The 25,984-nt window shown below is 39.7% G+C and overlaps 1 protein-coding gene across 1 annotated transcript; it reads left to right on the top strand.

The window, feature by feature from the left end:
- Positions 1 to 17,731: 17,731 nt before the first annotated feature.
- On the top strand, positions 17,732 to 25,519 carry RAB9B (RAB9B, member RAS oncogene family). Its single transcript, XM_037059412.1, has 3 exons — positions 17,732 to 17,896; positions 22,511 to 22,567; positions 23,743 to 25,519. Exon 3 carries the CDS (start codon positions 23,785 to 23,787, stop codon positions 24,388 to 24,390), a length of 606 nt encoding a protein of 201 aa, XP_036915307.1. The 5' UTR covers positions 17,732 to 17,896; positions 22,511 to 22,567; positions 23,743 to 23,784; the 3' UTR covers positions 24,391 to 25,519.
- The last annotated feature ends 465 nt before the right edge of the window (positions 25,520 to 25,984 follow it).

Raw genomic sequence — 25,984 nt, 5'->3', positions numbered from 1 at the left:
ATAAAGGAAACAATAAACAAATGGGATCTCATCAAATTAAAAAGCTATTCATGGCTAAACAAAACTGCGTTAAAATAAAAAGAGAACCAACAGTATGCAAAAACATATTTACCAATGATACCTAGGGAACAATTTTTTTAATTTGAATTTGAATTTAATTCTTGTTCCATTACAGTTTTCTGTCTTGTATTCCCAGCCCTGCCCCCCCCCCCCAGTGCTCCCCACCTCCCTCCCATTTCTGCCCCCCACCTTAGTTATTGTCCATGTGTCCTTCATACTTGTTCATGTGAGTCCTTCCCCTTTTCACCTGCGATTCTCTCCCCTCTCCCCTCTGGACCCTGTCAGCACCTTCTGTATTTCAGTGTCTTTGGTTACATTTTGCTTGCTTGTTTGTTTTGTTGTTTAGATTGCTGTTAACGGTGATATCATATGGTATTTGTCTTTCACCGCCTGGCTTATTTCGCTCAGCATAATGCTTTCCAGTTCCATCCATGATGTTGCAAAGAGTAGGAGCTCCTTCTTCCTTTCTGCAGCATAGAATTCCATTCTGTAAATGTACCATAGATTTTTGATCCAATCATTGACCGATGGGCATCTAGGTTGCTTCCAACTCTTGGCTATTGTAAATTGTGCTGCTATGAACATCGGGGTGCATAGGTTCTTTTGGATTGGTGTTTCAGGGTTCTTAGGATATACTCCTAACAGTGGAATTGCTGGGTCAAAAGGCACGTCCATTTTTAGTTTTCTTAGAAAATTCCATACTGTTTTCCATAGTGGTTGTACCAGTCTGCAATCCCAACAGTGAACTAGAGTCCCCTTTTCCCCACAACCTCTCCAGCACTTGTTTGTTTCTTTGTTTATGGTAGCCATTCTGACTGGTGTTAAGTGGTATCTCATTGTGGTTTTAATTTGCATCTCTCTGATAGCCAGTGATATCGGGCATCTTTTTATGTGTCTCTGGGTCCTCTGTATGTCCTCCTTGGTGAAGTGTCTGTTCAAGTTCTTTGCCCATTTTTAATTGGGTTGCTCATCTTCTTAGAGTGGAGTCGTGTGAGTTCTTTGTATATTGTGGAGATTGAACCTTTGTCTGAGGTATCATTGGCAAATATGTTTTCCCAAACAGTTGCTTCTATTTTATCTTGATACTGTTTTCCTTAGCCATGCAGAAGCTTTTAAGTTTGATGAGATCCCATTTGTTTATTCTTTCCTTTATGTCCCTTGCTCTAGGGGACATATCAGTAAAAATATTGCTGCGTGGAATATCTGAGATTTTCCTGCCAATGCTGTCCTCTAGGGCTTTAATGGTTTCATGGCTTATATTTAAGTCTTTATTGCACCTGGATTTTATTTTGGTGTATGGTGTAAGTTGGTGCTCGAGTTTCATTTTTTTTTTGCATGTACCTATCCAGTTCTCCCAACACCATTTGCTGAAGAGGCTATCTTTACCCCATTTTATGTTACTGCCCCCTTTGTTGAATATTAATTGACTATAGAGAGTTGAGTTTATTTCTGGGTTCTCTGTTCTGTTGCATTGGTCTATGTGCCTGTTTGCCTGTTTTTATGCCAGTACCAGGCTGTTTTGATTACAGTGGCCTTGTAATACAGTTTGGTATTAGGTATTCTGATCCCTCCTACTTTATTCTTCTTTCTCAACATTGCAGCTGCTATATGGGGTCTTTTATGGTTTCACATAAATTTTTGAAGTGTTTGTTCTATGCCTGTGAAATATGCCATTGGTACTTTAATAGGTATTGCATTGAATCTGTAAATTGCTTTGGGTAGTATGGACATTTTGATGATGTTAATTCTTCCAATCCATGAACATGGTATATGTTTCCATTTGTTTGTGTATTTCTGGATTTCTTTCTTCAGTGTTGTGTAGTTTTCTGCATACAGGTCTTTTACCTCCTTCGTTAGATTTATTCCCAGATATTTTATTTTTGTTTCTTTTTGCTATATCAAATGGGATTTTTTTCTTGATTTCTTCTTCATCTGACTCATTGATAGTATACAAAAATGCCTTTGATTTCTGTTAGTTCAAGCAGTTTTTTGGTAGAGTCTATAGGATTTTCTGTGAACAGTATCATGTCATCTGCAAAGAATGCCAGTTTTGTTTCCTCCTTTCCAATTTGTATGTCTTTTATTTCCTTTTCTTGTCTGATCGCCGTGGCTAGAGCTTCCAATACTATATTGAATAGAAGTGGTGAAAGTGGACAACCTTGTCTTGTTCCTGATCTTAGTGGAAAAGCTTTTAGTTTTTGCCCATTGAGTATGATGATGGCTGTAGGTCTTTCATTTATGGCCTTTATTATATTGAGGAATGCTCCCTCTATTTCCATTTTTCTGAGTACCTTTATCATAAATGGGTGTTGTACTTTATCAAAAGCTTTTTCTGAGTCTATTGATATGATCATGTGTTTTTTGTCTTTGCTTTTGTGTATGTGGTGTATTACATTTACTGATTTACAAATATTGAACCATCCTTGCATCCCTGGGATGAATCCCACTTGGTCGTGGTGTATGATCTTTTTGATGTATTGTTGGATGCGATGTGCCAATATTTTATTGAGGATTTTAGCGTCTATGTTCATTAGCGATATTGGCCTGAAGTTTTCTTTCTTTGTTGTGTCTCTATCTGGCTTTGGAATTAGGATGATGCTTGCTTCATAAAAAGAGTTGGGGAGTTTTCCCTCCTTTTGGATTTCTTGGAATGGTCTGTGAAAAATAGCGGTTAGTTCTTCCTTAAAAGCTTTATAGAATTCTCCTGTGAAACCATCTGGTCCAGGGCTTTTGTGCGATGGGAGTTTTTGATTACTTCTTCAATTTCATCTGCTGTTATTGGCCTGTTCATGTTTTCTGCTTCTTTTTCATTGAGTTTTGGAAGATTATATTTTTCTAGAAATTTGTCCATTTCACCTACATTTTCAAATTTCTTGGCCCACAGCTCTGCATAGTACTTCCTTACAATCCCTTCTACTTCTGTGGTATCAGTTGTAATCTCTTCTCTTTCATTTCTGATTCTTTTTATTTGGGTCCTCTCTCTTTTTTTCTTGATGAGCCTACTTAAAGGTTTGTCTATTTTGTTTATCTTTTCAAAACACCAACTCCTGGATTCATTGATCCTTAGAATTGTGCTTTTAGTCTCTATGTCATTTAATTCTGCTCTGATCTTGGTTATTTTCTTCCTTGTACTTGCTCTGGGCTGTCTTTGCTGTTGTTCCTCGAGTTCTTGGAGGTGTCGGGTTAGGTTGTTTGAAATGTTTCTATTTTTTTTAGGTAAGATTGTATTGCTATGAACTTCCCTCTCAGGACTGCGTTTACTGTGTCCCATAAGTTTTGGGTTGTTGTGAGTTCATTTTCATTTGTTTCCAGGAACTTTTTGATTTCTTCCCTAATTTCAGTCTTGACCCATTTGTTGTTTAATAGCATACCATTCAGTCACCATGATTTTGGGTGTTTTCGGTATTTTCCTGTGGGGTTGGTTTCTAATTTCAGTCCCTTGTGATCAGAGAAAATGCTTGGTATGATTTCTCTTTTCCTACATTTGTTGAGTCTCATTTTGTGTCCTATCATGTGGTCTATCTTTGAAAATGTTCCATGTGCATTTGAAAAGAATGTGTATTTAGCTTTTTTGGGATGGAGGGCTCTCTATATATATCAATTAGGTCCATTTCTTTTTTCCTTTTTAAAAATATCTTATTTATTTATCTTTACAGGGAAAGGGAAGGAGAGAAGGAGAGAAATATCAATGTATGGTTGCCTCTTGTGAGTCCCCTGCTTGGAACTGGCCTGCAACCCAGGCATGTGCCCTGAGTGGAAATCGAACCGCAATAGTGTGGTTCACAGGCCCGCGCTCAATCCACTGAGCTACACCAGCCAGGGCTCAATTAGGTCCATTTCATCTAGAGTGTCATTTAATGCTGCAATATCTTTGTTGATATTTTGTTTGGAAGATCTGTCCATTTTTGACAGTGGGGTGTTAAAATCCCCTACTATAATTGTGTTGCTGTCAATATCTTTCTTGAAGTCCTCTAGGATTTTCTTTATATATTTGGGTGCTCCTGTGTTGGGTGCATATATATTTATGATGTTAATGTTTTCTTGACGGATTCTTTTCTTGAGTAATATGAAGTGACCTTCTGGGTCTCTCTTTATGGCCTTGTTTTTGAAGTCTATTTTGTCTGATATGAGAACTGCTAGCCCAGCTTTTTTTTTCTTGTCCATTTTCTTGGAAAATTTGTTTCCATCCTTTCACTTTTAGTCTGTGGTGGTCTTTTGACCTGAGGTGGGTCTCTTGTACGCAGCATATGTGTGGGTCATGCTTTTTTTATCCATTCAGCTATTCTATGTCTTTTAATTAGTGCATTTAATCCATTAACATTTAAGGTTAGTATTGAAAGGTACTTATCCATTGACGTTTATGTACCTGTGTTCCTCTCCATCTCTCTTCCTTCCTTTCCTTAAAGCAACCTTTTTAGTAATTCTTGTAGAGCTGGTTTGGTGGAGGCGTATTCTTTTAGACTTCTTTTGTCTTTGAAGCTCTTTATTTGGCCTTCTATCTTGATTAAGAGCCTTGCTGGGTAAAGTAGCCTTGGTTGTAGGCCTCTGTTTCTCATTACTTGGAATATTTCTTGCCATTCTCTTCTTGCTTGGAATGTTTCCATTGAGAAGTCAGTAGCCAACCTTATTGGGACCCCCTTGTATGTTACTTCCTTTTTCTCCCTTGCTGCCTTTAGGATTTTCTCTTTGTCTTGGAGGTTTGCCATTTTAATGATGACGTGTCTTGCCGTAGGCCTCTTTGTGTTCTACCTGATTGGGACTCTCTGCGATTCCTGGATTCATGTGACTTTATCTCTCCTCAACTTAGGAAAATTTTCCGTTGTTACTCTTTCAAGTAGGTTTTCTATCCCTTGTTCTTCTTCCTCTCCTTCTGGTATTCCTATTGTTTGGATATTATTACATTTCATATTGTCTTGCATTTCTTTTAAATTTTGCTCTTTTTTTCTGAGTGTCTTTTCCATTATTTGGTTCATCTGGGAGATTCTTTCTATCCTGTCTTTGATCTCACTTATGCGATCTTCCGCCTCATTGATCTTACCCTTTAAACCTTCTACTGTGTTCTTCAGTTCAGAAATTGTATTCTTCATTTCCTTTTGGCCTTTGCTGATGGTTTCGATTTCCTTTTTCATATTGGTATAGTTTGCAGAGAGTTCATTGTAGCGCCCCTGTAGTTTCTGGTCGCTCATTGTAAGCTCTTTGAATTTCCTGATAACCAGTGCTTTGAATTCCATATCTGGTAGTTGACTTGCCTCTATTTCATCTAACATTCTTTCTGAGGCTTCCTTCTTTTCTTTCATTTGGGGATTATTTCTTTGTCTTCCCATTGTTTGTGATACTCTTCTTGTTGGCCTCATCTTTTAAATTGATCTTTTCTGGTTCCCTGGGTTTATCATGTGAACTTCTGTGGTAGGATGCCTGTGAAATTCAGTGGTGCAGTCTCCTGCAGGTATCTTGGTGTTCTCCACTTCCACCTACTCCTTTCTTTATTGTGTGTGTGTGATCAGTTGGAGGGGGAGGCAAAATGGTTTATGATAGTAGAAGATTACTTTATATTATTTACAGACACAGTCAGTAGAGAAGAAATAGACAGTCTTTAGGCTATGTATAGAGTTAACCGTGCTCTTTGACCCAGCTTGCCACTTTTAAGAAAGGAAGGACATATGTTAAATCTCTTGTTGGGAATTGGAGGGTTGTGAGTTGTATCTAGAAAGCAGTGTGGTTGCAGGTGGTCAGATTTTGAGGTAACGTGAGAGTACAGGTTAGTAACTATGTATAGTGTGTGAGTAAATAGAGTAATAGAATTCAGGAACCTGTAAGGTGGTCTAAGGTCTGAGAGATGTGTTATGAAGTATTACTGTTGTATAGAACAGCTCTTATTTACAATAATATTAGAGCAACATTCAGGTGATAGACTCTATGTGATCTGTCTAAATGGGGGTTATAGGGCTTGAGTAGTATGCCAAAGGAAAGCAAGTGAAGTATAGAAAATTAGCAATACACTGTGGAGGAAAGAGCAGTGGGAACCTGTCAGGTAGTACAATATAACCAGCCAGGACTAAGAAACCTGTACAGAAAGAGGAGGAATACAAAGATATTCTTAAAATTAAAAAAAAGAAGTAAGAATAATTCAAAAAATAATAATACACCTGAAAGACAACTAAGCAACACACAAAGAAACAATCCAACACACACACACACACACACACACACACACACAAAAGTCAGGGGAAAGGAGGAATAAGCGGAAAATTTGGGAAGAACGAAAGGACTGAAACCAGACAAAAAGAAAAAGAAATGAGGGACAGAGTATTGAAAGATAGAGCAACAATACAGTTTAAAAGATATAAGATTACTTAAAAAAGAAGTTGAGAGAGCGAAAAAAAGGGAAGGGGAATCCGCCCCCCCCAACACACACACATAAAAAAAAAAAACCACCCTTCCTTTGTCAGTTTCAAACTGTCCCAACCGGTTTTTCTGGTTGCGGCAGCTGGGCCTCTCTGAGGGCTGATATGCAGGTGTGTGAGCGCAAGCCAGGCTCCTGGATTGGGATGTGGGCGCCCACACCCCTGGGAGGCTTCCTGTGTCCCAGGGTATGTGGCACTGTCCTTCTCAGTCCTGTGGTGGGACCCAGGTGTTCCCACCCCTCCCCTGGATGGCTGCTGGGTGGTTGGGCCGTGAGGCAAGCTGCTGCCGCAGAGCACCTCAGTTCACTTTCCAATAGAGACTTCTTCACAAAGCCTGCCTCTCAGCCCAGCCCAATCCCAAAAGATCCGCAACGACAGTGTCCTTCTTAAATCCCCTGGGCTGGCGGGCTGGTGGACTGGTGGGCTGGCGACCACAGAGTCTGCAGTTGAATAGGGCCCTCTGCCCTTGCCACCCTTTACATTAACTTAAGCCCACAGGTCTCTGACCTGTATTACCCAGCCTGCCTAGACGGGGAGGGGGGGAGTCAGTTCTCTCCCATGGACCCTGTAGCACGCCCACGACTGTATGCTCCTACCTTCACGACTCCCACGGAGACTGTTGCCGACCTACCAGGTGCCAGGCCTCTGGAGTTCCCTCCACCGCAGATGCCCCAGCCCTGGATTCAGACAGGGCCTCTGTTTCCCATTGATGGTGCTGGCCTAGATTGCCCGCCGCTTCTCGTCGCCTCTGGAGGTCACCCGCTGTGGGTGCAGCCTGCCGCCAAGGAGGCCATGGGCGCAGCCGCTTTTGTCCTCACTCGCCTTCTGGCGTCCTCACCGACCTGCAGCTGTCTGGTTCCTCTGTCACACTCTCTGGTCTCTTATTTTCATAAATGTTGGGGAATTGTTGGTTGATCATGCTGTTCTTTGGTAGATCCACCTGGATTTTCTACCATATGCATGGGAGCTGGGTTCCCTCCATGCTACTATGTCGCCATCTTCCTACACAAGAGCCCCTAGGGAAGGGTTTGATCTCCAAAATATATAAAGAACTCACATGACTCCAGTCCAAGAAGACAAACAAACCAATTATAAAATGTTCAAAGGATTTGAACAGACACTTCTCTAAGGAGGACATAGAGAGGACCAAGAGACATATGGAAAGATGCTCAGCATTACTAGCCATCAGAAAGATGCAAATTAAAACCACCGTGAGATACTACTTCACACTGGTGAGAATGGCCATCGTAAACATATCAACAAACAAGTGTTGGAGAAGACATGAAGAAAAGGGAATGCAGACTGGTGCAGCCCCTGTGGAAAACAGTATGGAATTTTCTAAGAAAACTAAAATTGAAACTGAATTTTGGCCCAGCAATTCCAATACTAGGATCATATTGTAACAATCCTGAAACACCAATTCAAAAGAACCTATGCACCCCAATGTTCATAATAATGTTATTTACAATATCCAAGTGCTAGAAGCAGCCTACGTGCCCATCAGTAAATGAGTGGATCTAAAAGTTGTGGAAGATTTACACAGTGGAATGTTATGGAGCATAAAGAAAAAAAGAGCTCCTACCTTCACGAAAGCATGGGTTGGACTGGAGAGTATTATGCTAAGTGAAATAAGGCAGGTGGTGAAAGACAAATACCATACAATCTCACCTATAAATGGAATGTAATCAACAAAAAAGCAAGGAAAATATAACCAGAGATACTGAAACAAAGAGCAAACTGACAGTAACCAGAGGGGCTGGGGGAGAGAGAGAATGGGAGAAAGAAGGGAAAGTGTCATCAAGGAACATGTATAAGGAACCCATGGACAAAGCCAAAGGTGGGAAGGATTGAGGGTGGGAAGTGAGGGTTGGGGTTGGGTGGGGGGAGTGGTATCAGGAAAATGGAGACAACTCTACATGAACAATAATTAAAAATTATTTATAAAATAAATCAATAGATTCATTAACAGGTATAAAATTATATAATTGCTTCTTAATTTACTAGTTGGAAATCTTCCACAAAACAACATTTTTCTCACTATTTGGTTACACAGAAAGATAATGTGTATAAGAAAAGCAGGTTAAGCCCTGGCTGGTATAGCTCACTGGATTCAGTGCGGGCCTGCAAACCAGACTATCGTGGTTCGATTCCCAGTCAGGGCTCATGCCTGGGTTGCAGGCCAGTTCCCGGCACGGGCCAGTTCCCAGCAGGGGATGCACGAGAAGCAACCATACATTGAAGTTTCTCTTCCTCTCTCCTTCCCTTCCCCTCTAAAGATAAATAAATACATTTTTTTTTATAAAAAGAAAAGTAGGTTAAATGTTTGATTTATTGTTTTATTCACCAGTTTCAAAGTAATGAGTTACTTTCCTAGCTTTCCCCAAGTTGAGCAATTATATTTTTAAGTATTATTATTAACTCATATATTTAAATATATTGGATGTGTTTCTGTCTATTGTAGTTACTGTCTCTACTATCCTATGAGAGCCTGTTCAATTTGGTTCCTAAGTTTTTTTCACACAAGCCTGTAGTGTTCAGTACAGGGAAAAGCCTAATCACAAGTCCAGGTTGTTACTTGTGATTCTGACTGACTAGCTATTTATCAGAGGTCCCATGACCTCCTAACCCTTGGATTATATTATTTGCTAGAGCAGCTCACATAACTCAAGGAAAGGCCTAGTTTATCAAGGAAATATCAGTTTATTAAAGGACATGATAAAACATACAGATAAACATCCCAATGAAAAGATGGATAGGGCAAGGTCTAGGAGGGTCCTGAGAGTGGAAGCTTCTGTCCCTGTGGAGTTGGGGTGCATCTTCCTCATGGTATGTAGATGTGTTCACCAATGTGGAAGTTCTTTGAACCCCTTACTTTTGGGATGTTTATGGAGGATCTCTGTAGAGAAGTGGGGGCAGGGGCATAGCTGAAAATTCCAAACTTCTAATTATGACTTGGACTCTCTGGTGACCAGCCCCCATACAGGAGTCATCCAGGAGCCACCCAGAATCCCCTTATTAGAACACCAAGACAACCTTATCACCAAGGAAATTCCAGGGGATTTAGGAGCCCTGTGTCAGGGACTGGGGTCAAACACCTAATATTAGAACAAAGATGCTCCTAGTGTTCTTATCCCTTAGAAATTTACAAGGGTTTCAGAAATTCTGTGTCAGGAATGGAGCAGTTGGGGTGAAGACCAATGTATTGGGTTGTCGAAAAAGTTCATTTTTTTTTTTGTAAGATGGCTCTAGTAGCTCTTAGTTGTCTTTAACGTCATTCAAAACAATTTTGTTAGATTGTATTGTGACAGCTGTCCTATCGGTGTGCGTTTTTTAAAAACCTTATAAAAATTGGTGAGTTTTTGCGTAGTCATATTAATGATGGAAGAAAATACACATTTTCAGCATATTGTTCTTTATCATTTCAAGAAAGGTGAAAACACAGCTGAAATCCAAAAAAAAAAAAGATTTGTGCTGTGTATGGGAAGGTGCTGTGACTGATTGAACATATCAGAAATGGTTTAAAAAGTTTTGTGCTGGAGATTTCTTGCTAGACAGTGCTCTACGGGTAACTAAGCTAGTTGAAGTTGATAGCTATCAAATAGAGACATTAATGGAGAACAATCAATGTTATACAATGTGGGAGATAGGAGACATACTCAAAATATCCAAATCAATAAAGTTAATAATGAAAATAAAAAATGTGTCTTTTATTTTATGGAAAATATTAAATGGATTTTTTTGGCCAAGCAATATATTTTTCTATTATTTCACAGTTTCTTAGCTTCTTTGCAATCTGTTTTGACATGATATACCAGGTTCATCTTGGACATTTCTTGCAGCAGAAATTTATTTAACAAAACTTAGGTCCTTCCATTGGGAAATGGCATTCAGAATCTAAAGCTAGAGAGACTTCTGGCCAAGATGGAGGCATAGGTAGACACATTGTGCCTCCTCACACAACCAAAAGGACAACAAAAAATTTAAAAACAAAACGAAAACCTAGAACTCACAGAAATTCAAACTATATGAAAGTCTGACAACCAAAGAGTCAAAGAAGAAACATTCGTCCAGACCAGTAGAGGGGGTGGAGACAGGCAGCCAGGCAGAGAGGACTCCCAGCAAGGCAGCGGCTGGAGAACCAGGGTGGGCAAGGCAGCAGATTGCGGACTGGGCGGTCTGACATTCGTGCCCAGATAAACTGGGAGGAAAAACTGCGGAGTTAGACAGACCTCACAACCCAGAGTCCCAGTGTGGGGAAATAAAGCCTCAAAACTCTGATTGAAAACACCTGTGGGGGTTGAGCCAGCAGCAAGAGAAACAGCCTCACAGGAGAGTTCATTGGAGAGACCAATAGGGTCCCAGAACATACACAAGCTCACCCACTTGGGAATCAGCACCAGAAGGGCCCAGTTTGCTTGTGGGTAGTGGAAGAAGTGACTAAAAACTGGCAGAGAATGGAGCAAGTGGCATTCTTCCCTCCCAAACCCCTCCCCAACATACAGCATCACAACCCAGCAATGTGGGTTGCCCTGTACTGGTGAACACATAAGGCTTTGCACCTTATACGAAATAGGCTCACTGAGAGAGAAAAAAGAATGGCCCATATGAAAGAACAAATCAAAGCTCCAGAAAAAATACATCTAAGCGATGAAGAGATAGCCAAACTATCAGATGCACGGTTCAAAATACTGGCAATCAGGATGCTCACAGAATTGGTTGAGTATAGTCACAGATTAGATGAAAAAATGAAAGCTATGCTAAGTGAAATAAAGGAAAATGTACAGGAAACCAGCAATGATGGGAAGGAAACTGTGACTCAAATCAATGGTGTGGACTAGAAGGAAGAAACATTCAACCAGGAAAGAATGAAAAAACAAGAATGCAAAAAAAAAATGAAGACAGGCTTAGTAACCTCTAGGACATCTTTAAATGTTCCAACATTAAAATCATAGGAATGCCAGAAAGAGAAGAGGAAGAGCAAGAAATTGAAAACTCATTTGAACAAATAATGGAGAACTTCCTCAATCTGGCAAAGGAAATAGATGTCCAGGAAGCTCAGAGAGTCCCAAAGAAGTTGAACCCAAGGAGGAACACACCAAGACACATCATAATTACATTACCCAAGATTAAAAATAAGGAGACAATTTTAGAAGCAGCAAGAGAAAAGGAGACAGTTACCTACAGGAGTTCACATAAGACTGTCAACTGATTTCTCAAAAGAAACCTTGCAGACAAAAAGGGGCTGAAAGAAGTATTCAAAGTCCTGAAAGGCAAGGAACTACATCCAATATTGCTCTATCCAGCAAAGCTTTCATATAGAATGAAGGGCAGATATAATGCTTGCCAGATAAGGTCAAGTTAAAGGAGTGCATCATCACCCAGCCCTTACTGTATGAAATGTTAAAGGGATTTATCTAAGAAAAAGAAGATCAAACATGAACAGTAAAATGAAAAAAAAAAGAATATCAAGCTAGGCACTACATTTCTCTGTGGCACTTGGATTTTCATTGTTTCTTAATGTTTTCAGTGAACAGAAGATGAAAATACGTATTTTTCACTGACCAGTGTGGCCAAATAGGTTGGACATGATTTTGCAGGGCAAAATGTTACTGGTTTCATTCCCAGTCAGGGCACATGTGTGGGTTGCAGGTTCAGTCCCCATTGGGATGGTGGAAGAGGCAGCTGATTGATGTTTCTCTCATATCAATGTTTCTCATTCTCTTTTCCGTCCCTCCCATTCTCTCTAAAGATAAATAAATGAAATCTTTTTTAAAAGAAAATATAATACATATTTTATATTTTTATATTTTATTGATTATGACATTACAGTTGTCCCATTTCTCCCCCTTCATTCCCCCCCACCCTGCACATCCCTCCCCCACCATTCCCCCCCTTTCGTTTATGTCCATGTGTCACAAGTTCTTTAGATTCTATATTTCCCACACTATTCTTGCCCTCCCCCTGTCTATTTTCTACCTACCATCTATGCTACTTATTCCCTGTACCTTCTCCCCGTTTCTCGTCCTCCTACTCCCCTGTTTCTAACCCTCCTTGTGATCTCCATTTCTATGGTTCCACTCCTGATCTAGCTGTCCTCTTGGTTTGCTTTTGTTTTAGGTGTGGTTGTTAATAACCATGAGTTTGCTGTCCTTTCACTGTTCATATTTTTTATCTTCTTTTTCTTAGATAAATTCCTTTAACATTTCATATAATAAGAGCTTGGTGATGATGAACTCCTTGAATTTGGCCTTATCTGAGAAGCACTCTATCTGCCCTTCCATTCTAAATGAAAGCTTTGCTGGACAGAGCAATCTTGGACGCAGGTCTCTGGATTTCATGACTTGGAATACTTCTTTCCAGCCTCTTCTTGCCTGGAAGGCCTCTTTTGAGAAATCCGCTGACAGTCCAATGGGAACTCCTTTGTAGCGGACTGTCCCCTTATCTCTTGCTGCTTCCAGGATTCTCTCCTTCATTTTAATCTTGGCTAATGTAATTATGATGTACCTTGGTGTGTTCCTCCTTGGGTCCAACTTCTTTGTGCCTCTCTGAGCTTTCCAGATTTTCTGGAAGTTTATTTCCTTTGCCAGATTGGGGAAGTTCTCCTTCATTATTTGTCCAAATAAGTTTTCCACTTGCTCTTCCTCTTCCCCTTCTGGTACCCCTATAATTCAGATGTTGGAATGTTTAAAGATGTCCTGGAGGTTCCTAAGTCTCTCCTCATGTTTTTTTGAATTCTTGTTTCTTCATTCTTTTCTGTTTGGTCATTTTTTTTTCTTCCTTCTGGTCCAATGCAATGATTTGAGTCCCAGTTTCCTTTCCATCACTATTAGTTCTCTGTGTATTTCCCTTCATTTCACTCAGTTTAGCCGTCATTTGTTCATGTAATTTGTGACTAAAATCAACCAGTTTTGTGAACATCCTGATCACCAGTATTTTGAACTGTGCGTCTGATAGGTTGGCTGTCTCTTGGTCGCTTAGAAGTGTTGGCTCTTGGTCTTTGAGCTGTTGTTCTTCTTGAGCCATAATATTTTGGTCTGTTTTCACCTGTTACATATAGAGGTGGAGCCTTAGATGTTCACCAGGGCGGGGCAACCCAGTTGCTGGGTTGCAATGCTGTATGTGGGGGCAAGGTCAGAGAGAGGCAATGGCACTTTTTCCAGGCTCTCTCTCTGATTTCGGTTCCCTCTGCTGCTTCACACAAGCAGATTGGGCCCTTCTGGTGCTGGTTCCTGGATGTTCGGGTTGTGCACCATCCAGGACCCTGTGGGTCTCTCCAATGAACTCTCTCTGAGCCTGGGAGCCTCTCACGGCACCTCAACCCCTGAAAGTTTTTCTAATTGGTGCTTTTAGGCTTTAATTTGCAGACCTGGGGACCTGGTTTGCGTGGTCTCTCTCACTGCTCATATTTTTGCCTGGTTTATCTGTACGTGAATGTGTGACTGTGGTCAGCCAGCCCCCTTGTGCCCTCACTGGGTCTGCCCATTGCCACCCCACACCTGAGATCTGCCAACCACTGCATGCACACCTGGGTTGGCCTGGCCACTTTTTCCTGCACAACCCATCTCTGCCAGCCGCTGACTCTGCTCCTCTTACCAATCTGGCTGAATGGTTTGTTGTTGTCAGACTTCCATACAGTTCAATTTTCTGTCTGTTTTGGTTGCATTTTTGTTACTAAAACGTTGTTGTCTTTAAACTTGGTTGTGCGAGGAGGCATGTTTCCACCTATGCCTCCATCTAAAAAATACATATATTTAAAATAATAAAACTGAGTTTATACTGATGATTTCAATAATTGCATGATCTTCAGAGATCTTTCCTTCAGGCTATGGAAAATTTTGCAAAGTATCCTTATTGCAAAGATTATCCACATGTCAAGTGATAAAGTTATTGTGTCACCAGAACCAGTTACTTGCTTTTGGAGAATGATTGGTGAAGACTGACGTTTTTTAAAGGATTTTATTTATTTACTTTTAGAGAGAGGGGAAGGGAAGGAGAAAGAGAGACAGAGAAACATCAATTTGTGGTTGCCTCCTGTGTACCCCTCACTGGGGACCTGGCCCACAACCCAGGCATGTGCCCTGACTGGGAATTGAACTGGTACCCTTGGTTTGCAGGCCAAAGCTCAATCCACTGATCTACACCAGTGAGGGCATGAAGGCTGACAAATTCTTACTACCCAATTTCCTTTTTACATATCTATGGCTACTATATTTTCTGAATAAAACATCAGATAGTCCTATAATTATTACTGTAAATATGGGTCCATCAGAACAATATTTGAGATCAGAACTATTTGGAAAATATGATATAGTTGCCATATGAATACTTTAGAGCAAGGACAACAAACACATTGCCTCATCCATGGTAGTCATCACTAACTAATCACTCTTCTCTACTGAGCTGGTTGCACCTTGGAATCCTCCAGAGCACAGTTCTCCAAGAAGCCACTACAAGTCTGTATGAGTTGCCAAGCAAGAAGATATCTGTTGCCATCCATGTTCAAGTCAAACCAATGTCCTGTTATCACATTACCACTTTGTACAATTGATTAAGATAGCAACTGCCAAATTGGGTCCTGAAGTGTCTGAATCCTGTTAACAGGTATTCCATAAACAAAAGATGTTTTAATGTTCTATTATGTATTATGACTCTCCAGGAAGGGAAATAGTATGCATTGTTTATGAATTTATTTGGATCCCTTCATGGGTCTCTTTTATTTAGATTGTATTTATTTATTTTTAGAGAGGGGGAAGGGAGAAAAAGAGGGAGAAAAACATCAAAGTTTGGTTGCCTCTTGCGCGCCCCCTACTGGGGACCTTGCCCACAACCCAGGCATGTGCCCTGAATGGGAATCAAAACAGTGACCCTTTGGTTCATACGCCAGCACTCAATCCTCAGAGTCACACCAGCCAGGGCTCTTTTGTTCATAACCATCTTTTTAACACTGAATTAGGGTTTTCTTTTATAGTAATCACATTCCAATTATATGTTCTTGTAGCCCAAGTCAATTTATTTAAAATAGAATCATAATTGAAGACTCTTCAAAATAATAAATATTATACATTGAATGCTTTCTTTTGCATGTGTGTCATTCTCCAAAGGTAACCTTTTCTCCAGTTATTTAAAGGCAATCTTGGTTTAGCCTCCTATCTCTGACCACAGTATGATAAAAGTAGTATGTGTTTTTGTATGTTTGTGTAACTGTGTTATAAAAAACAGGATTATATTATTTCCTTACTCATGGAAGCATTATTCATAGAGGGCATGGTTTGACAGTGCAAGAGCTACAAAAACAATTACAACTTTGAGACTTTGACCTATGCATTTTTGTGGTTTTTTACTAAGAAATAGTGGTAGTATGTTGCTTATATTCTACTTGGATAGTAGTTGCTTTTCAAGTGGCCTCTAGAGACTTTTAATACAGGATATGCAGTTAAGAGTATGTGGGCTAACATAGAATTTTGTTTACCCTAAAGGGTTTGAACAATCTGCAAATGTGTAATTCCTTCAGCAATTATAAGCTTCTGACTACAGAAGAGGGTATCCAAACCTAGAAATTAAAAGGACCTTAGAACTTGCAAGTAAGTTTGGAGGATTCTCAGAGATGATTACACTGCTGAAAAATACCATCTATGAGAAAAGGAAAAAAGAGACTAGAGTCACGTAAAAATGAGACACTCTAGTATGAAGGACTATTATTTTTGAGCAGTTTACTAAACAATTCATTAGAAAAAAATTGAAATATATTTATATTTTTCTCATTCTTTTAAAATGTCTGTTGGGATGTTTTAATATATATGTATTATATAATGTAATATATAAAGTATATATGCACAGTAGTACATGTATATAATCTATAAATAAATATACATATAATGGGGCCCAGGCTCAAAAAGTTTCCTGTTATTATAGATAAGAATTTGGGAGTGAAAATTGATTTAGAGGACTATATCCATCAGAATAGGGTTTTAGTGCGTTTGGAGAAGGTGGAGGACTGGTTTAAGTAGGAGCACAAAGGATTCATTTAGGTCCCTTCATTTTATTTTTAAAGAACAATGACTGCTGTTGATAAAACATTCATGCATATTCACCATATATTTTCTGAGCATGTCCTGTGTAACAAGCATTGCCCTAGGCCCTGGGGATATGATTGTGAATGTAGATAGTCACAGTCCTTGATTTTAGCATGCAATATAATTTAGTGGAGGAAGGCAGTTGTCAATCAAAATATACATTTAAATACCTAATCATTAGTGTATAAGTATTATGTAGAAAAGCATGGCAGTCTACATAAGACTGCAAGAGAATAAATCAGGGCACTTCCTCTGTTCAGGGGTAATTGAGAAAGATTACCCTGAGGAAGTGACATTTAAGCTGGGCCCTGTGGCACTGACTGAGTAGTTTTGGATGGAGGGCATGTGTGAGGGCCCTTGGGAGCACATGGTGAGTGAGGGGCAGTGTCATGCAGGCACAGGTCTTCAGATATTGGGGAAGATTCACAAATAGATCTGCTTGACAGAGAGATGGAGTGCTGGCTGAATAACCCCAGGAACTCTGTCCTCCTTTGATTCCAGAAAAGAATAAATTGCAAACAAGTTGGACGTACTAGAGGGCCACAGAACAAAAAAGTACTGGCTGAGAGGCTGGGCACAATTGGAACATTTCATTCTACTCCATCAACAATTCCGGAAACCTCTAGCAATGCTCTCTATGTGGGCCTCCAGAACGCTAACTGGTAAGGGTAAAAGGTTGTGATTTCTATGCCTGAGTTACAGATGTGAACGTTCCTTTTGGGGATGTCATGAGAATTTCATGAGCAGTAGAGAGCTAGAGGGCCGAGAAATGTGTTGTGTAATGTATTTGCTAGTAATGTATTTCTCTGAGCCATTTGAAACAGGAAAATGTATGTGCTATCCTTTTGGCAAAATTAGAAGGTTTGGCGGTAAGGTAAATGAAGTACATCGAAGAGCAATTGCAGGAAATGGGGCTGTGAACCCCAGCTGCAGAGGAACAAAATGGGAGAGCAACATTTGTCAGTCCATTGTCTCCATGCCTACCGAGGGGAGGGGCAGAAGATGGGGGAGACCAGGGTTGGACACTAAGCATAAAAGAAGAGTGAGAGAGCCAGGTTGTGCTCTCCACCAGCTATGGCAGGAGGCTGGGTCTCCAGAGCCAAGAAAGGGACCCAAAGAGGCAGTGTGGGGCCCCACCCCCTCCCCTGGCAGGCGCGGGCATGAGATGCTGAGCGGCAGCAGCCGCGGGCACGAGCGGCAGCTGTCAGGCCCGGGAGGTCCAAGCTGCACTTGCTGCCCCACTGAGGACAAGGAGGCAGTGGGAGAAGTGACGGTGTCTCTGAGGAGCTGGGCTGCCGGCTCCTGGAGCTTACTGCCTGGAGCCCGCGGATCTCTTCTGTCTCTGTCCCATTGTGTCAGGTAAGGTGCCTCTACGTGAACAGGGAGGGCGGTGGACCACCGACACCGAGGTGGCCGAGAGGTGGGGGTTTTGGGAGAGGACGGAAAAAGGAGGTCTAGGTGATTTCTGGGGCTGCTTACCCTTGAGAAAGGGACCTTGGCACTGCGGTGGTCGGGGTTCAGGGGTAGGTGGTGGCTGAGGGCAGGCATTGCTGAGTAATCCCAAAGGCTGCCAAAGCCTGGCAGGGAGGCATAGGGCTCCCTAGGGATCGGGTGTGGCTCAGTGCGCATGCGCCAGGGCCGCTGGTTCTAAGAGCTCGGAGATGAGAGGATCTGGGTCTAAGGTAGTTGACACCATGCGTGACATCTCACTTTCTGGATTTCCAAACTAACAGTATCCCTGTCATAAAAATGACAACATTCCTGGTCTCCTAGGGAAGCTTCTCCAGGTACCCTGATCAGTTACCCAAACCTTACCTATTTGTCTCCAGCCAGTCTACTTGGGAAGAAGTGGCCTGGGAGAAGTGCAAAATTGCTATTTAGTGTGCCTTCAGGCTCATAGTCACAGAGCTGTCATAGTGACGAATGAAAGATTGGAGGTGAAATTCCACATTGGTTCATTCTAGTTACATATAGAGTCTAAATATGGGCAAAAATGTAGGAATAGCATTTCGGTGGCATGACAGCTGTGGTGCTTGGACTCAGTGCATGGATGTAGCCAATAACTTGTTAGCTCTACAAAATGAATCCAGCGCACACGTCAGAAGGCTTCCCTGCTACGAACCCCTGCACTACCACCAAGCATCAGATTGTATTGGAAATAACCTACACTGTTTGAGGAGGAGAATCTCAGGGATTCAATACTTTCTTATTTGTACTGATTTTTACATAAAAGCTTTTCCCAGTTCTCGAGTGCAATATTAACAAATATTTTGCCAATAATTAACAGTGAGTTGAGGAGCCTAAACCAGTATATCACAAGATGGGCTTTCCTCCCTCCTCTCCAACTGTGGTTCCTCTCCTATGCAGATTGACACCAGTGCCACTCTCGTCCTCTGTCTAGCCCTCTTCTGCTGCTCTATCCCCACCCTCAGTCCTGCAATACACAGCCCTCTCAAGATTTGCTCCCAATCTGCACTTTGGATTTGTGCATTATTGTACCCATGGCAAATGAACTGATATTACTAATTTGCACTCCATCATCACACTAAAATGTACTATTTTCAAAGGTTCAACTTTTCTCTCCTCATTGTACTGCCTTCTCCCTACCCCTAACTAAGTATAATCAGTTTCGTAGGCCTGTGTGGGTGCCAGCACAGTAGATTCGAAAGGTTTCAAGTATGTTGAAGAACAAAGAAAGCTGGCATATATCTGTTATGTGAATTCTTAATTCAATTTACTGTCTGACACTTTAACTAGAAAAAGTGAATAAACTATCATTAGAGAATGCTTGTTAATCTACTTGGGGCAGTGGGGTACGAAAGGAGAATTGCATTTCTGAGGCAATTGGTCTGTTAAAGCCAGAGCTTTTTCTAAACAGGACCAAAATCAGAATAAACATTTTAGTCCAAATCCTAACCTGATATGGAACCCATAAAGGATGTATAAGGAGTTTGACTTTCCTATTAAATGTACTTAGAGTTACCAAAGAGTTCTTTTGCTTATTTTTGTTGTCTTCTTTCAAGGTTTGATTTAAATTTGGCATATTCTAGGGGAGGAAAAACTGATTTGCTTTCATACCATGCTAGTTCTTTTTAACATAAATATGTACTAAAGGAGATCACACTCATTTTCAAACGACGATGCTGCTGACCGGGATGCGAGCAACAACTGAAAACATGAAGTGCGGAGCATTATTCTCCTCTTATTTTTGGTGGGAATGGAGAAATTTATACACCTATTTTTAAAATGTGAGGGAAAGGGAGGAAAACTGGAATATTTCCACCAACTTTCAATAGATGGAATTCCTGTTAAGTCCCATTTAGAAAATGATCCAGATAAGTCCATTATTTCTGCTCTTAAGCCACCTTATAAATAACAATATTTGGATTTCTTATAGAACTATGGGTCTATTGTACCTTGGCATAAATTCAGAGGCATTAGTTCTTGGAACCTACCTAAACAGTTAATTAATGAACAAATATTTATTGATTAGCCATATGGAGGACCCTGGTGCTGCTTGTTGAAGGGGCTCCAAAGACATACAAACATGTGTTGTACTGTCCAGGAATTTAAAATTTGGTTGTGTTGGAAGGACATACTTGGCAAAAAGTTTTAACAAAATGATACCTTTTCAACTATAAACCATGAGATCTGAAGTTTATGTGTTAATTTGTAAACTCCTTGGGGTTAAGACCTCATCTGAAATATGTGTGCATTTCCAATGGTGTCTATATCCAGTGAATGCTCAAGTGATTAAGCTTTGGAAAGTAGATTAGGTAAGGAGAAACCTGAGGCAAGGGAGAGAACAGCCAGGAAGCTTTCTTAATAAATGTAAGGAGATATGGGCCAAAATGAGGTTTATAGCAAAAGACTGGGAAAGGATAGTCCAAAGAAAAATCAGCAGCATTTTGTGACTGAAGTCAAGGAGATAAGCCTGAATTCTGTATTCATCTCTACTTCCAGCAAACAAATGGGTATTGGAGATAGCAGAAGAGAGTAGAGAGTCACCTTAGTAAGGACACAGAACACAATAGTTAATCAAATGTTTTCTCAGGCATCAGTAGCAGGATTGGACCAGAAGATCCTTAAGGTCCCTCCAACACTGAGATACTGTGGTATATGAAAATGCTCAGAATTTTGGGAAACAAGGCATTCTCAAATATAGAAGACAGAGAAAGGAAAGAATTGTTTTCTTCTCACTGGAAGGCCCTTTCTGAGAAGGGTTAATACTGAGTTATTAGGCCCTCTCATCAATGAATGAAACGAGGTGGAGGAGCAAGAGGAACAAAAACTTCAAACCAAAAATTTTAATAAATGCTTACAAATCTTTGCAGACTTCATAAGTTATTCATTTCCCCCCCAATCCAATGAGTTAAGTATGGTATGTATTATCTGCTCTATTTTTATATAGGAAGATATTGAAACAGAGTAAGATTACCATAAGTAACCTGTCTAAGTTCATAAAAAAATGAATGGGAAAGCAGCATGAAGACTCCTATCTCCTAGTTGCTACCAGCCCAGTGCACTTGACACTGATCCACAATGCTTTTCCTCCCTTCTTCTGTGGTATAGAGCCTATGTACCCAGAAGTATGTGTGCACATGACCAAATAGGGAATGTAGAAGCAACTGCAGCATTACCTCAGATAGGTAATACTTTATCATTATCCCTGGTGCTGAGCATTTGGCTTCGATATGCACTCAGTCCTTGGCCCATCATCTGATGTATCTGCAACTGGGAGAGCAGAGTTAGTGAGTTGTTGAATGATGTGAACACCTGCTCGCTAAAAACTTAAGGAACATATTTTGCATGGGTCCTTAATACAGTCATTTTTGTGCCCAAGTTTGCACTTCCTTCTGTTACTTTTTAAAAGTGAGAGTTTAAGAGTTTGGCTCTATAAAGTTATCCTACAGACCAGCATTAAAAATAAAGAGGTGTGCTAACACTTGTTTCATTGCAATTTAAAGAAATGTTTGTTACTTGAGCCGGTGCCAAAGACAGCAGTTTGAGAGCATAGAAAAAAGAGGACAAAAATCATGAATTGTGGAAAACATGAGAATTCTTTAGATAAAAACCAAGGAGGAAGATAAAGTCTATCAATTTAAAGATGTTACTTAAATTTATATTTACTAATTTATCTCTAATAATAAATCCCTTATTATATGCTTTACCTATATTTGAAAAAAATGATGAGATTATTAAGCAGAAGAGATTTCTTAAAAGCTTCTTTATTTCTCATTAAGGAAGAACACTCAATAAATCTAGGGACAGTTTTGCTTTTAGACCAGCATCCTTTAAGCTGGTTAAATAAGACTCTTGCCATAAGTAAAATGCTAAATAAAGTTGTGTTTGAATTTAATAAAACCAGCTAAATACTAAAATTTATGTTAAAGACAGGTGATCAAAGTTAATAAGTAAAATAATTAACCAAGAGAATATATTGTAAACAGGGAATCCCCAAACATAGCTTTTTCTTCACTGATCCTGTGGGATCAAATGCAGAGACAAACTCAAGGCAGATTTGTTAGTGCACTAGGACGTTCATGTAGATAGGAACATTGGTAGGTTTGAAGGGAAGGAGTTTCACCTCTGACATAGAATCTCAACATATCTTAGACTCCTCTGTGCTTTCTTTTCCCCGAATATCTTCTACTGTGAATATCATCCACTTTCTTTGAATTGAGAGTTCAATTTACTTTGAATTGAGAGTTCAATGGATAGACAGTCTAAAACTTTAAATTTTATATAAAGTACACTCAAGTTAAGGCAAGTTAAAGTTCTTGCAATAAAATTATTTTGTTCATGTTAAGCATTTATAGCATTATAAACTTTTAAATATATTTGTGAAAATCATTCTCTGTAGGTAAGTTTGAGGTTGGTCTGTGTTTTTCCTGACTTCAGTTTGTGTTTTAATATATATTCTTTATTTTATCATAGATTTTAAAAAGTAATGTTTTCCAACTTGTTTTTTAGAATCCTAAAAAAGAAAAATAACAAGAAAAGGCAAGATTGTGACAAAGACCCAACTGGGTAGGTTTATGTTTCATACTTACCTGGCTAGATGTACTTTATACTTTTTTCATTGGAGCTCCTAAAAATGAATGTTTGGAAAAATATATTGCTAGCACACATGCACGCCAACATGATTTTAAGGATTACTAAGGTTTTTAAAAAATTACATTTCAAATGTATGTGCCTCCAGACTCTTTTGCATGTGCTGTTTTTTTTTTACTGATTAGTTTTCATATCTTTGGGCCTGTTGAATAAATAATACTCAATTAACATTATCATTGTTAAGCTCCCATAATGGAGCTGTGAAAGTATCTACCAGAATCTAGTACAAGGTAGTTGTTCAGTAAATATTTGATCTTTGTATCTTAAAATGTATTTTAGGTATTTCATGTATAGATGTGTTATGGAGATAACAAAAGGATTCAGTATAATTATTAGCACTTGAGAGTTTACATTATTTTTTAGTGTTGGTATGGAATAGAACCTAAATCTAAAAATGAATAAGCTATTCAATATATTCCTCCTGAATGATAGCTATTATAATGGTAACCAGCCAACTATCATCAATTTAATTGATATTGTTCTATGAAGAAAAGATTATGGAAGATCTATTACTTGCGAGAGTACCCATATCAATGCAAGTAAAATGGGGCAAATGCCAGAAGAAACTTGACCTTTTTCCATCTTCCAAGTTTGGTCTAATTCTAGCCCAAACCTCTACTGACAAACTTCTAGCTTATGCAGCCTTCTCTCCTCAATAATGCTTGGGTCCATTTGGAAAAAAACTTCAAACCCTGAATCAATTTCATAGTATTTGCCTCTTGTTTGGAACTGTCCAAAGTAGAAGCTGATATGGTTACACATTTGAGTGGCATCCCTATTCTAGACTCACTCTTCTGACAGAGAGTAGTGTTAGAGCTGAACCAACTGCTGGTTGCAGCACCATCTGCTGGTCTGCTTACCCATGGCATTCAGTGATTTTCCTGGCAAAAGAAAGAGCCTTCAGAAAAACAAGACCTGTTTTTCTCCTCATTCAAAAAGAGGTTTATTCCTCCTACTGTACTACATCAGTTAATGAGCATGAATCAAGAAAAGCTAAATTAGAAAGCCTCATAATTTAGATACTTTTATTATGAAGTTGATTTCTATTTCAAGTTTAACTGTTTCCCTCCTACTTTTTATTTTATTTTCAGGTTCTCTTGGTTATAAACTCCTCCTTATTTGGTGCTGCAACAATGAGTGGTAAATCCCTGCTCTTAAAGGTCATTCTCTTGGGTGATGGTGGAGTTGGGAAAAGCTCACTTATGAACCGTTATGTAACCAATAAATTTGACTCCCAGGCTTTTCACACCATAGGGGTAGAGTTCTTAAATCGAGATCTGGAGGTAGATGGACGTTTTGTAACTCTTCAGATCTGGGACACTGCAGGGCAGGAACGTTTCAAGAGCCTTAGGACACCCTTCTACAGGGGAGCAGACTGCTGCCTCTTGACCTTCAGCGTGGATGACCGGCAGAGCTTTGAGAACCTTGGTAACTGGCAGAAAGAATTCATCTACTATGCAGATGTAAAAGACCCTGAGCACTTCCCCTTTGTAGTTCTGGGTAACAAGGTAGACAAAGAGGATAGGCAAGTGACTACTGAGGAGGCACAAGCCTGGTGCATGGAGAATGGTGATTACCCTTATCTAGAAACAAGTGCCAAAGATGATACTAATGTAACAGTGGCCTTTGAAGAAGCTGTCAGGCAGGTGTTGGCTGTAGAGGAACAGTTGGAGCATTGCATGTTAGGTCACACTATTGACTTGAACAGTGGCTCCAAAGCAGGATCTTCATGCTGTTAAAAGTAAGAAGCCTTTAAAAAGCATACCTCAAATTGGTAAGTCAGTAATGTAAGAATAACTGTGCCTCTTTAAAAGTGCACACACAAAAGAAAGGGTAAGAGATAAAGTTGTAATTGTTATTTAGAGTCTTTCAAACTGAAGTTTTAGAGCAATTTTTTAAAGCATCTATTAAGCCAAGTGTATTTTACGTGATTTCTGCTATTCCCTTCTTATGTGCATCAGGACATTTCAGAAAGCTTTAGTCCTCAGAGATTTAAATATTTTTCAAGTCACAGTCTAAACTTAGAACCCAGTTGCATGAAGGAATTAAAGAGCTACAGCTATTCCTATAAGTGTTCCATTAATCAACTACCAAATGTCACCACTGACTATTGCCAAGCAATTTCTAACATGTCTGCCAAAGGGGGGAAAATAATACTCTGAGGTGTATTACAATAAATATAATAATGCAAACAAAACGTCCTAAGCTTGAATCATAAAAGGTTATAATTATTAGGAGTGCAAAAATATAATGATGTACACTGCCTTGTTTAAATCCTTATGTATGCTTTCCTTCCAGCTGAGCTTTTCAAAAAATACCATCTCAATAAGAGATGCACTGATGACAATGGAACTTGATTATATTTCTTGCATTTGAAGTAACAGGGTACTACAAAATGGGTTATGATTAAATATGCCAACCACTCTTGCAAATAAGCGGTTGGTTTGCTTTTTACTTCATAAGTCTACTTTTTTGCTGCATAAGAATGTTGGTTCTCTGACAACCTCTTATCAATTTAGCAATGCTGCTTAGTATATGATTTTGAATGCAGTGCTCTTTGCTCATAATTTTGATGATACTTTGGTCCACCATGCTGTGCTCTCAGATAAGCCTTCAGAAAAGATTGGGGAATAATGGGCTTTTCTCACAAGGTTCCTTAAGTCCAATATTTATTATAGAAGAAAGTGACCAGAGAGCAGACTTTAACCCATTGTTAAAATGAATTTTGCATAATTAGAGTTGTCCAACAGTGGAATGGATTGCCTTAATAGCAAACTCCCTTCTAGTAAAAATATTGAAGTAGATGCTGTATGACCATCTGTTAAAATGCCATAAAAGCCCTGGCTGGTGTAGCTCAGTGGATTGAGTGCGGGACTGCAAACCACATGATCTCGGTTCAATTCCCAGTCAGGGCACATGCCTGGGTTGCAGGCCAGTTCCCAGCAGGGGACTCATGAGGGGCAACCATACATTGATATTTCTCTCCTTCTCTCCTTCCCTTCCCCTCTAAAGATAAATAAATGAAATCTTTAAAAAAATGAAGCTAGTCATTTAAAAATGCCATAAAAATAATTTCTGTACTGGCTAGATATTTGGTTTGAGGTCTCTTCCAGCTCTAAGTTCTAAGAATCTGTAAGCTACATACTATGTTTCAGTGCCATGTTATATAGTTAGATGTATTTTAAGACAATAGTTAAGACTACAGAGAGGGACTTTTAAAATGCTCAAAAACTATACTGGGATCAGCATTTAACAGCAACTACATAGCTCTGTCTTTTGCTTTCATATTGTGGCAGGAAAAATCTTGAGATCAAGTGTAAACTTTGTGTGCCA

This window comes from Sturnira hondurensis, unplaced genomic scaffold (genome assembly GCF_014824575.4).
Source record: "Sturnira hondurensis isolate 20B ecotype Veracruz unplaced genomic scaffold, ASM1482457v3 Scaffold0010857, whole genome shotgun sequence".
NCBI lineage: Eukaryota > Metazoa > Chordata > Mammalia > Chiroptera > Phyllostomidae > Sturnira > Sturnira hondurensis.
This window is presented reverse-complemented; position numbering and strand designations above follow the sequence as displayed.

Excerpts from the sequence above, each read along its gene's own strand:
- RAB9B (XM_037059412.1), top strand. The coding sequence starts at position 23,785 with ATGAGTGGTAAATCCCTGCTCTTAAAGGTCATTCTCTTGGGTGATGGT.